General features: G+C 41.5%; 1 protein-coding gene across 1 annotated transcript in view; it reads right to left on the reverse strand.

The window, feature by feature from the left end:
• Positions 1–12,762, reverse strand: part of LOC110033804 — a gene marked incomplete at its 3' end in the record, with an annotated part of 64,803 nt that extends 52,041 nt beyond the window's left edge. Inside the window, exons 1-4 of the mRNA XM_020737909.1 lie at positions 12,199–12,762; positions 12,005–12,091; positions 862–971; positions 654–704 (exon numbers count right to left, since the gene is read on the reverse strand). Of these exons, the coding sequence (XP_020593568.1) occupies positions 654–704; positions 862–971; positions 12,005–12,091; positions 12,199–12,618 (668 nt within the window). The remainder of the gene's footprint in view (positions 1–653; positions 705–861; positions 972–12,004; positions 12,092–12,198) is intronic.
• Positions 12,763–13,503: the final 741 nt, after the last annotated feature.

Consider the following 13,503-nt stretch of genomic DNA (forward strand, 5'->3'; position numbering starts at 1 on the left):
AACTGCCGCCACCCAGAACAGCTTTCCTATTGCTGCACGTACTTTCCCCTTGCTGTTATCACCTCGAATCGCCAGCCCCACAACTGTTCTGGCCCACGTCCTTGTTGTTGTTGCCCCGAACAGCCCTTCCGCATTTGTTCCTATTGCTTTCTTGCTGCCTCGACTCCTGGAAACAACTGTCTTGTTATTTCCAGCATGTTAACTGCCTCATTGCCACCACCCCAAAGATCCAAACCCTGGTCGGCACCATCTATTTCCTGAAATTTCTCATTGCAATTTGTTTTCAATTTGTTGTATTTTCAATTTCTAACTTCTATAAAATTACTAGTGCTTGTGTTTAGTTTCCTCTCACCTTATTTCCATACCGATTCCAATTGCAAGCCTTCAATTTCCCAATAAAACCAGAAAAATATAAAAGTGCTTCTCGCATCACAAGGATGCACGATGGGTGGTTGTTATTCATCTAAACTACTTCAGAGTCACTCAAAGTTTATACCAAACCAATCCTAGCCACCCAAATATTTGCACGGCAAGGATGTGTTAATTGCCTAGATGGACCAAATCAATTTTACATACGGCAATCCTCTTAAACAAGGGACATGCAACCTAAAACAGCAGAAATTAATCTGATGCAAGAGATGAGCTGCATTTACCATGGAAGAACAAGCCCGGCCTCAGCAGAACTCACAAGTATGCCATTGTAGCTGCACAAAACATTGCCTTTAATTGGAATCAAATAGTTTCAGGAAGTTTGATGTTCAAATAGCCAAGGTGAATTTGAAACATACAATAGCCCTTCATATATTTTATAATAAACTAAAAAAAAATTTTTGTAGATACAAAGTTGGATGATTTCCTTACTCAAGCCAATCTATGTTGATTTCTCGTTTCATGTGCTTCAGAAGGGCAATTGAGTGCACTCCTGCCTGTATCCAGGCTGCATACATAGGGCCATCTTCGAATGAGAAAACCTGAAGAATTTAGAGAACTAGATACATGTCCGGATCTACTATCAAAAACACAGCCAACCATACAAAGCTCTCAAAAATAAATTTGAAGTGAATCACTATAACATATATCAAAAGAAATAATTCAAATTCAAGGAAGAAAAACAAACGTTACCAATATTAGAAGAAAAAAATGCAACCACAAGCACTATCAAACGCCCGATAAAACTGCAGGCATATACATCTAGGAAGTAAAACTGCGGAGAATATCATATATTCCTTTCACTCAATGAGAATTAGTCCACAAGCCCAATTTCTCATACGCAATTAAAAGAAGTCAAACCAAACAAATGGGGTTGGACCAAAACATTTTGGGTAGGAAAAAATTTTTACTGTAGTGATTGCTTTAACCGAGCCTGTCATTCCAATTCCACGTGCCTACTTGGATGATGGTAGTACCATTTCAATTTCCAGATCATCTTAATCCCATTTTTAATTTTGGTTAGATTTCGCATGCTTTTATTAAATTCAATTTATTACGTTGAAGTTGAATCTTCTACTACGCTTGAATTTACTTTTCAAATAAGGAATTTAAAATATTTGATCTTATCTTTGCAACTCTATTCTATTAATAATGATTTACGTCTTGTATTTAAAATTATAAAACATGGATATCCTATATGTGGATCATTCTTACAATGTTTATGGATCACTCCAAGTTGTGTACATTAAATTTTTATAGTCACCTCCACATTATGCAAAGAAAAGCTCTAAAAACTTTATCCAAAAAAAAAACATTCAAAAACTGAAAATGAATGAGCTAAAAAACATACATGTAACCACAATTCAAGAAACACCATTTGGTAATCAAACAGACAAGAATGTGCTTTCTTAAAGCATGAATGCATACAAAAAGCCTAAAATAACCTTTTTAACATGTTTCAAATTGTATAAACTATCTAATTCAATGATCATAGATCTCAAAAAGGAAACTTTTCAATGAATCCACCATTACCAGATCAGCATTTTCACCATCCGACAATTCATAAATAAATAATTGTAGTTAAATTCAGCCTACCCCAAAAACCAAACATTACACCTTGAGATTGCTTTTGCTTCTTAAAAATATTCTACTAAGAATGTAGTTGAAGCTTCCTAATATAAAGAACAGCAGAAAAAATAATCGCATTAGACAGTTCCACAAAACCGGATAAAATACACAAATAAAATGTGCTTCCTTAAAACACAAATACATACAAAAAGCCTACAATAAGCTTTTTAACATGTTTAAAAATGTATAAAACTATCTAATTAGATGATCATAGATCTTAACAACAAAATTTTTCAATGAATCCACAATTACCAGACCATCATTTTCACCACCCAACGATTCATAAATGAATAGTTGTAGTTAAATTCAGCCTATCCCAAAATCCAAGCATTACACCTTGAGATTGCTTTTGCTTCTTATGAATATTCCACTAAGAATGTAGTGAAGCTTCCTAATATAAAGAACGACAAAAAAATAGTAGCATTAGACATAGTTCTACAAAACCAGATAAAATCCACAAATAAAACAGAAATCTAATAGTGGTAGAGATCACAAGAGTGGAAACACCAATAGAATCCGCACAACATCCCATATATCCATTATTTACCCACTTTTTTCCTGCTCTGCAATAAAATGAAAGAATCTCCAATCAATTTAGTGTCTTTATGAAATTTGTTTTCACCATAACTATCTTCACCTTCGATCCAAAGAAACCTTCTAACTCTGACTGAAGTCAACCAAATAGACAAGTGAATCCATCCTCAAAGGAAAGCCCAACAAAGCAACAGAACTTGTGACACACAAGTAAAAAAAAATACAAGCCAAAAGCTCCAACTGGCTGCACAAAGCAATCTTTCAACCAGCTTCACTGTTTCAGAATATTGATATTTATATATTTCAATATTTAGTTATCAATCCTTTTAGTTCTTCACTCTTATTTGAGAAATTCATAGATGAACCAATCTAACTTTAAATTGATACCATGACAAGGGACGGTAACATAATCACCTTGAGTTCATTTGGAACCTCATTAATAAAGAGAATCCTTTATTGAAATCCATTTCTCCCACCAATTTACATTAAGCATGTAGATTTGTAAAACAAATAATTTCTAGCAATGAAAAAATCTTATGTGCATTTCCCTGCTTTATCAAGCAATACAGAGTTTTTCTTTTTAATCCCTCAGTTCTCTCAAAATCTTCACTCTAAAAACAACTCTCATATTATGAAATTCAAGGAGAAACACTAGTAGCTATGAGGAAGCAGCTGCAACAGAATAGAACCATTGAGGTAGCAATCTATTGGGGAGACAATGGGTCCATAAAAAATGCCTTTATCCTCTAATCGCTACATGCAGTAGAGTAGCAGTTCATTTTATATTTGCTCATTTAGTGCGCCAAACATTTAACACTTAGTTTTAAGTTAAAGAACTCCCTGTAACAACCTAATGAGCATTGTCCTAAAATGTCAGTGGCAGTGTCACCTATAGAGGGAACACATCAATCCCACTTCCCATTAGCATACCAAATTGCCAGCAGATCCAATTCATGGAAATAATAACCAGGGAAATCAGGCAATTCAATCTGCTTCTGGGAAGGACAGCAACAATAGCGTACTTATACGGCTCAATAGCATCCCAAAGTGGTAGTGAGTCTTCCATATCATGAATTAAAGAGTGAAAAGAGAGATGAGCATATATGAGGTTAAAAATCGTAAAATACAGCGCCAATATAGAGACCGAACCAATTTCTTCTTCTCACAGCAGAACACTAATCCAGCTAATACCGAAGAAACTAAGTGTATACACTAGAACTGCCGACACGAATCTCAAAGCAATCGTGTGACCCAGAATAGTGTCCAGGTAATCGGGGCGTCAGATCAAAAGGGGCACGATCCGAACCGTTCATTCAACATCAACAGCCCGGCCGGAGCCAGGCGGCACATTGTGGCGAGAGACTCAATCGATGGACCACGCCCACAGCACCGACCACTCAAACTCCACATAAGGGCGTAGTGTCCAGGTAATCGGGGCGTCAGATCAAAAGGGACACGATCCGAACTGTTCATTCAACATCAACAGCCCGGCCGGAGCCAGCCGGCACATTGTGGCGAGAGACTCAATCGATGAACCACGCCTACGGCACCGACCACTCAAACTCCACATAAGGGCGTCCGATCTCAACCAGTCAACCCACGGGCTTTTACTTCGGCAATCGAGATAGTCATTCGACCGGTCGCCTCAGTCAGTAGAACCCAAGCACATCGACCGGCTAGTTACCATCATATTCAAATTCAAATTATAATACAGATTTAGTATAAGATCAGCACAATTAATGGCAATAAGGTTGGTTTCCAAACCGTTCCCTCCTTTCTGTAATTGCATAAATATACCTCTATAAATAGAAAGCAAAGGGACAAATAAAGAGATTTTTTCTCTGGTTTCACTACAGGAATTACATAATTACTCTATCTCTCTCTCTCTCTGTTCCTCCTCCCAGATCTAACTCTCAAAGAGTTCGCAAAAGACATTTTTGGATTCTGCACCCTAAAAGCGGTGCGGTGAGCATAGACGCTATCCAAACGAGAAACAGAGCCAACTATGAAGGAGAATCCTGACGGAGAGAAATAGTGCCCATGAAGTTCAATAGAGAGACGGTGCGCCGAGACATATAGGAAGATGTCCAGGCATTACGAACACAAATAACGCACCAGTTTGAGGTTCTTTGAGCTGTCATAAACCTGCAAAATGCTCGACCGCCGACTGTGTAAGGAGAGTCTCGGGGACCCAGCCCAAAAGGCTCCCTTCGACAATCTGCCAGCACCCCATGGTTGGTCGGCGACCGGCCAACCGAAGTACCAAATAGTGCCCATGAAGTTCAATAGAGAGACGGTGCGCCGAGACATATAGGAAGATGTCCAGGCATTACGAACACAAATAACGCACCAGTTTGAGGTTCTTTGAGCTGTCATAAACCTGCAAAATGCTCGACCGCCGACTGTGTAAGAAGAGTCTCGGGGACCCAGCCCAAAAGGCTCCCCTCGACAATCCGCCAGCACCCCATCGTTGGTCGGCGACCGGCCAACCGAAGTACCAAAAATTCCCAACCGACAGACAACGTCGCATCTATTCCAGCAGTCCACATCCGATGGACCTAGTGGGAATGTTCACTCGGCCACTTAAGGGTAGCGTCTTATCCCAAATGATCTTGGAAACAATACCCCCGATAAAGCTTAGGATTCCTCACTTGAACTCCTACAAAGAAAGATTGATCTAGCTGATCGCTTCACCTCTTTTGAGTTGACGACAGGAGTCCTACAGATCAATACTCCATGAAGTGTCGGTTGTCTCTAACCACAATGAAAGAAGCCGCACTCCGATGGTTTAATAACCTGCCAGCTCGAGCCATCCCATCACTCTTCAAATTTCAGAAGCTCTTCCTGGCACACTTAGCTAAAGTATAGAAACCAAGGAAAGATACAAATACCCTGCTTCAGGTCAAGAAAAGGAAAAATGAAAGCCTGAAAGCTTAAATCACTCGTTTCCAAAAGGAGATGCTAGAGGTAAAGATCTTGGAGCCTCTCATCGCTCGAACTGCCATGAACAGGGGATCCGCAGCAAGCGATTCAACTACAACCTGAACCTGCTCAAGCCAAGGACCTTCGCGGAGGTCTTGGAACTATTGAATGACCACATAGTTGCCGAGGAAGACCTTATGGAGTCCTCGAAAATTAAACCGAGAGCGTTCGACCATCGACCGAAGAAGTAGAAGGAACGGGATGACAACAGAAGGCCAAAGAGTGACCGAGCACTCGACCATCAATCGAACGGTGATCCAAGGTCTCAGAAAAATAGGAGCAGCTGAGGCAACCAAGGTCAGCAGTAACGCCCCTCCGATCGGCGACCACCCCGACACTTCAAGCGAATGCCCATATACTAAGAGACGCATGGTTGGGCACCAGTGAACGTGTCGATGGCCGAACTAGTCCAAACCATTCAAAATAAGGACTACTTCAAGAAAGTCCCTCAGCTGAAGTTTGCACCAGTTCAGCGCAATCCAAACAAATATTACGCCTACCACAGAAACCACGAGCACGATACGGTGAAATTTCGCCATCTAAAAAATTTGGTAGAGAAACTCATCTGTGCCAAAAATTTGAAAGAGTTCCTCACCATTGGAGCACACACATAGCGACAGAGAAAGGCCCCAACCGAGAGGCCCCCCTGATGGACCCATTCAAGCAAATAAAATGCCCCTAGTTGGGATCATCCCGACTATTTCAATTGATGTGGAGGGTCCCAACCATCTAGCTTAAAGAGACACTGGTTGGAGGAGGAATGTTCCGTCAACTCTTACACTCGTACTCACCCTCCAATCATGTTTACAGATGCAGATCTCTGCCCAAAGGGAAACCCATACAATGAGGCAATCATTGTCACAACCCTCATACTACGAAGTGGGCAGCATCCAAGTCGACACCGAAAGTTCGGTCAATGTTCTGTTCAAAACGGTGTTCAACAAAATAGGACTTGACCAACTGGTCGGTTAACACTAGTCGAACCACGATTTGGCTTCTCAGGCAAGAGGAAAGAAGCTCTGGGCGTGATCACTCTGTCTATCTGTGGGGAAAACGAGAAAAGCAGCTCACCAACACAGAGAATATTTCGGTGGTAATATCCTTTGTTGAATGGCTACCAGACAGTACTTTTGACCTACCGTGTGGCCATAAAATTTATCAAAGGCGGGAAGATAATCATAGTTCAAGGGAACTTGGAGGAGTCCCGAAACTGCTATCTTCGGGAGGTCACTAGCGTCAACCAATAACCGCTCAACATCCAAATTTAGAGGGAATGAGGTCTTGAGACCAATGAGAGCGTCCTCAGGGTGCCCGCAACTAGCAAGGGTGAGCCTGATAAGATTTTTTCTAATAAATGAGAACTTTGATGCAAGACACAGAGACCCATTGATCCAAACTCTCTGCACGCATCGAGACGTATTCTCCTAGACAAACACGGAGCATACCAGAGTCCCGGTCGACACCGCATGCCACCAGCTCAATATCATCCCTTTCACTCGGTCGTTGCAACAGAAACTTCGATCAATCACGAGGGAGTTGGTTGAACCAATATTGTAAGAAGTCAAAAAGCTGAAGGAGGCGGGCTACAACTGGGAGGTGCAATACCCAACTTGGCTCTCGAACGCTCTTAAATGTGGTATTGGTTTGAAAGCTCAACGGCAAATGGAAAATATATGCCGACTTCACTAACTTCAATGTAGTATGTCCAAAAGACACCTATCCTCTTATCAAGAATTGCCACTCTGGTTGATTCAGGGATCGGCTACTCTATGATGAGCTTCTTCGACGCCTTCTCAGGCAATCACCAGATAAAGATATGCCTGGTCGATGTTGAAAAATTTGTTTTGATTACTGCACAAGGAATTTTTTCTTTCGTTGTAATGCCTTTCTAGCTAAAAAAAGTCGAGGCAACGTCTCAACGCCTCATAGATGTAATATTTTTAAATCAAAAGGAAAAAAATGTTGAGGTGTATGTCAACGGCGTCATAGTAAAAAGCAGATTGATAAACAACATATAAAAGGCCTAAAAAAACCTTTGAAACTCTTAAAAAATTTAACATGCAGTTTAATCCTTTGAAATGCATCTTCGGAGCATTGACTGGCAAATTTGTAGGTTTTATATTAACCGTCGATGGGTTGAAGGCTAACTCAGAGAAGTTTCAAGCGATCATAGACACACCCTCCACTTGGAACCCTAAAGAGATACTAAGGTTGGTCGGATGAGCAGCGAGACTCGGTCACTTCATTTTAAAAGCGGACGACAAGTGTGCATCATTATTTAAAGCTCTAAAGAAAAACAGGCATTTCGAATGGACAACCAATTGCGAGTTAGCATTCAAAGACCTAAGAAACACCCCAGCATCACCGCTGCTGCTCAAAATTCCAAGGCCAGGAGAAGAATTATCGTTATACCTCGGAGTCGGGCGAGAAGTAATCAGCTCAGTACTAGTAAAAGAGGAGGACGGGAACAATTCTTGGTGTATTACACCAGCCGCTGAAACCAAGAACCCGATTTTGGAAAAACTGATATTTTTTATCTTAATTATCTCTTCTCGTAGGCTCCGGCCATATTTTCAATCGCACCCAATTCAATTCATCACTGATCACCTGTTAAAATTTGTGCTCGCTTAGCAGGAAAATTTTCGTCGATTGTTGAAGTGGGCAGAAAAACTCAGTGAATACGACATCAACTATGTCCCCCGAATGACCATCAAATCACAGGTGATAACCGATTTTCTAGCAGGCTTCTCTGAGGCGGAAGAATCACGCAAAGGGAACCCAGCCAACAATATGACCTAGACATTACACGTCGATGGGGCGTCCAAACAGGCGACCACCAGGCTGGGATTTGAGTTGAGTAGTCCGGCTGGAGAGCACTTCTACCAATTTGTCACGGTAGAATTTGAAGTTACAAATAACCAAGCAAAACACGAAGTGCTGATCGTCGGTCTTCATTGGGTCTATGAGATAAGCGCTCATGAAATGCTGGTAAAATCAGACTTCTTGTTGGTCGTAAATCAAGTCAACGGGGATTTGAAGACCTGAGACGAACTATTTACCAAGAATCTCGCCAAAACACGAAATGAAATAGGAAGGTTCAAAAACTTCCGCATAGAGCATGTGGGTCGCGAGGAAAACCATCTCATCGATATCTTGTTCAAACGCTTCAGTTTAGGCAAGGCTCCACAAAAACTCACTCGACCAACAGTCGATAATCAAGAAATATGGAAGTATCTATTGAAGTCAAAGTAACAAAAAGCTAGATGGATCCTTACATCCTCCACCTTGAGACAGCGAAGGTATCAAAAGAGGTTGCAGATCTGAGACGCTTCAAAATTAAGGCAGCATTGTATCTGATGATAAAAGGAAAGCTCTTCAGACGATCAATTACCTCGATATACCTATGGTGCCTAAGGGAAGGTGAAGCTTTAGACTTCCTCGGGGTAGTGCACTCCAGAGAATGCAGGGTCCACTCCAGAGGGAAAACTTATGCCTATCGGATACAACGACAAGGCTACTTCTGGCAAACACAACTCAAGGATGCCGAAGAATTTTCTTGGAAATGTGAGCAATATCAGAAGTGCATGCCCCAACATCATCAACCAGCACGCAAGAAGTAGCCTTGATCATTCGCCATTTGGGTTATGGACATCCTAGGCCCTTTCCCCAAATTTAAGAGCCAACGCCAAATCCTAATAGTAGCGGTCAATTATTTTTCTAAGTGGATCGAGGATAAACCACTTGCTCAAATCACCGCTGAGGTGGTAAGGAACTTCATCTGGTTGGATCTCATATGAAGATACAGATTATCGTTAGTCATCATTACCGACAATAGGACACAATTTTCAGATCAGCGAGTAAGAGGTTCCATGTGAATCAAAGAGCTGATCTCAAATTTACTTTGGTCCATCACCCTCAGACAAACAGGCAAGCTGAAACAGCCAACCAGATCATACGGAACTTGCTAACGAAGAAAGTCGAAGGATCCAACAAAAACTGGGCATGGCATACCTACTGCCGCCTGTGCTTTAGATGATCCGGACTAAACCGTCGTCAGCAACTGGCCAAACCATGTTCATGCTGACAAAGGAAATGGAGGTGGTGTTATTAGTAGAGTACAGCCATCATAGCCAGAGGGTGGCTACGGCCACATCATTCGTAGAAGAAGACCTGGTCGAGTGGCTGGAAAGAAGCAAAAATCAAGGGTGCAATGCTAGCCATCGAAGTGGCAGAAGAAAAGCGAACCAATTCAGCAATTCGAGAGGAAGAATTGAAGAGGCGGACCACTCGCTATTTCAATAGGCATATCCGAGAGAAGACCTTTGTTCCAAGAGACTAGGTACTAAAGAAGGTCGATCCAACCACCCAAGGGAAAGCAGCGGCAAGCTGGATCAGAGTTGAAGCGACCCATATATAGTCAGCCAGCGAATCACAGCTAGTACTTACCAACTCATACAATACGTCGAAAAAGAACTCTCTCGGACTTAGAGTGGAGACGATTTGAAGAAATTTTTCCTTGAAATTTTTTATGTAAACATGAAAGTAGTGTTGTCGTCAATATGTAAATTTAAATCCATCAATTATTTTATTGGCTAATTCTGTTTGATCGACTCACAGGTCCCATCGACGCTCGGGGAACTCCTCTCGATCGCACTGAGTTCGATTATACGTTGTGGACCCTCGATCCTGACCGCAAGGCGATCAAAGATCGAGCGATAACACTCACCACACTCAAGTCGTATGAGTGAAAGGGGAGGGCAACAAATATGTTACATGGCTCCAAAGGAAGACGATCGCCACTCTATTCACTCCCGTTCAGAGACGGATGCGGACAAGGGCGGGGGACGGGCGCCCTTCCGAAGTGATTGCCGGCAGAAGCCCCCAATATTCGGTCAGCAGACCAGCCACTGCAGCGGGGGCAGACTACACAACATCCTTTGTCGACCCACTGTCTTGACGATCTTCCGACTTGATCAATTCATCTTCATTAGAACAATGTCAAAAATTGTTGAGAACATCAACAACCAAGGAAGGTTTTACATACCCAAAAACTTATCTATAGAAGAAGGGTCTTAAAGGGTTTCTCTCCCTCTCGAGCCGATGTACCTCCACCATCCCGTAGTTGCAGTTGAGGAGAGACGATGGTCGCTACTCCTACCAACTCCTTTCTGAAAACCTCAACAGCTTCAACGAGCAGGGTCTGCTCAGCACTTACGCACATGCTAGAGTCAAGGGTCGCGGCCTTCTAAGGAGGGACTTTCGGCATTCGCCCCTCGAGATCCCCAGCTGAATCGACTTGATCAGCTGACGAAGGTTCGAACCTCGATCGTTTCCTTTTCTTAGCCTCGTCCTTCTTTGAAGAGACTGAGGGTCCGTAGCCCGCCTTGGCAAGAATTTCGGGGTTAACGGTGATCCATAGGTTCACCCCCACCAACCCACCAGCCATGATGCAACTCGGTTAACTGAGAAAAATAACGGTGATGGATGTCATGTCATGCCTATGACTTTATTTATAGAGCACACTGAGCACAAAATTCAAAGGAAAGTTAGTTATCAAATTATGTTTATGGATTTTTGCGCCGTTGATTATTAAAAAATTTCTCAGTCCTTACTGTAGCTATCACTGTTAAAGAGCAGAATAACTCAGGGAACTAATATATATACGCTAGAACTACTGACACGAATCTCAAAGCAATCGAGTGGCCCAGGATAGTGTCCGAGTAATTGGGGCGTCAGTTCAAAAGAGCACAATCCGAACAGTTCATTCAAGAACCAACCACTCAGTAGGAGTCAACCGCACACTATGGCAAGAGACTCAATCAACGAACCACGCCTACAGCCCCAACTGCCCAAACTCCATATAAGGGCGTCCGATCGCAATCAGTCAACCTATCAACTTTTGCTTCGACAGGCACGATCATCATTCGATCGGTCATCTCAGTAGTTTGAATCCAAACGACTCGACCAGCTGGTTACCACCATATTCAAATTCAATTTGTAATACAGATTTAATATAAGATCAGCACAATTAATCACATTAAGGGTGGTTTCATAATTCTTCTCTCATTTCTGTAATTGCATAGATACGTATTTATAAATAGGAGGTAAAGGGACGAATAAAAGGAATTTTTTCCCAATTTCCCTTGAATTTGCCTAATTAATCTATCTATCCATCCTCCTCCTCCTCCCGGCTCTAACTGTCGAGGCGTGCTCGCAAAAGACAACTTAGGATTCAACACTAAGAGAACTTATTTCGCACAACTATAATTAAACTAAGAGAACTATTTCAGGATGCAAAGAATTTTAAAGTAGGGATCCGATTTAAAAAAAAATCCCAAATATTTCGCACAATATAATTACAATGAAACCTCAACATTATCCACATTCCAGCACAATAATTCAAGAACACGTATCTCACTCAAACACATACCTCTATCGCGTATCCCATCTCCATCAAAGCAGCAGCAATGCTGATCATCTGCAGCTGCATGGCATCCGGTGAAAGCCCTCCAACTATCTGTCACGCAAGATTCACGCAAAGCCACAACCTCAATTAACACTTGTACTGCCAAGAAAGAAAGAATGCAATCAAGAAACCAGAAAAAACGAAAGCGAGAAACCAACCAGTGCCAGTCGCGGTTTTATAATCCCCGCCCGCTTCAGTGGCCTTCCTAACGCCATTAAAGCAGAATTCGCCTCTTTCCGCTCCTTCTCGATCCTCTCCAGAAGTTCGGCCGGCACGAACCGTATCCCCTCCCCGAACTCCAAATCCGGGAAATCCAACAGTAAAGGTTCGTGACTCCCGTCAACAATACTTCTGGCATGAGATTTATCCGAAACGGAGCCGGGAAGGAAAGTCTGGAAGATAATGACAACGAAGAAAAACGCCGCTGCAGTGAGAATCCATTGGAGAAAGTCCACCCTCACGAGAAAAAGGAAGCGGGCAAGTCTGGATCTCGGTCGGTGGAAGAACGAACGGCATTGGCTCGCAGAGTTAAGCAGCGATGTTCGCTTTAGCGAGGCGTTCTTCTCCAGAGAACCCATCTAGAGAAAGAAAATCGCGGAGGAGAAAGAAGGGGAAGATAGCACTATGGTATGGCCGTTGCTCCCTTGCCGCTGATTATTCCACTCCAATCGAAGCGACGAAAGGGTAATCCGCCATTAACTAAAGCAGAGTAAAGAGCTCCGCTCAGTGAGAGCGCACAGCGAGCCGGCGGAAAACATGGTGTTTTTAATTTAAAATGAAAAAAACAGAAAGGGGTTTATCAAGCTGACATGGCATGATCAGAGGCTTGGATGTGAGCGGCTTGCCAGTAAAGTAGAAAGTATACTTACTAAATTTACTCCAGACGGTCAAACTTTGTTTGAGAGGGCTCCTTTTATAAAAATTCTTTAAATTGAAAAGGATTCGTGTTATAAAATTGCGATCAATAAAATAATACTAGAGTTTTAATAAAAAAAATTATGTGTTTTTAAATATAATTATTTATGATTTTTTAATAGAAGGGACTCTTTGTAAATTATAACTATCATAACTAATTTTATTAAATTATTTATTAAAAATAAAATTTAAATACAAAGAAAATTGATAAATTCTCGATTCCATGTTAAATGTAGCATTGAGTTAAAATTAAATCTATTAAATTTGTTTGATATATTAACATATTATTTCATAATTTAACAGTAATTAATGTTCAAAATTATTTAACTATGAAATATAAGATTCATTTCTTAAAAATACTAAAAATTAGGATATTATCTACAAAAGTAAAAAATAAGTTTATTTTTTTCCTAGTTACATTCGGCTGAGGAACTCTTTACCCAGGGTATAATTATCTTCTTCCTCAAATTTCATTTTTTTGAACCTCCTTGAATCCATCTCCAATGCCTTTCTTCTTCATTTGAAACTACCCATGCATAGCCATCTGA

The sequence above is a fragment of the Phalaenopsis equestris genome, unplaced genomic scaffold (assembly GCF_001263595.1).
Source record: "Phalaenopsis equestris unplaced genomic scaffold, ASM126359v1 Scaffold001301, whole genome shotgun sequence".
Classification (NCBI taxonomy): domain Eukaryota; kingdom Viridiplantae; phylum Streptophyta; class Magnoliopsida; order Asparagales; family Orchidaceae; genus Phalaenopsis; species Phalaenopsis equestris.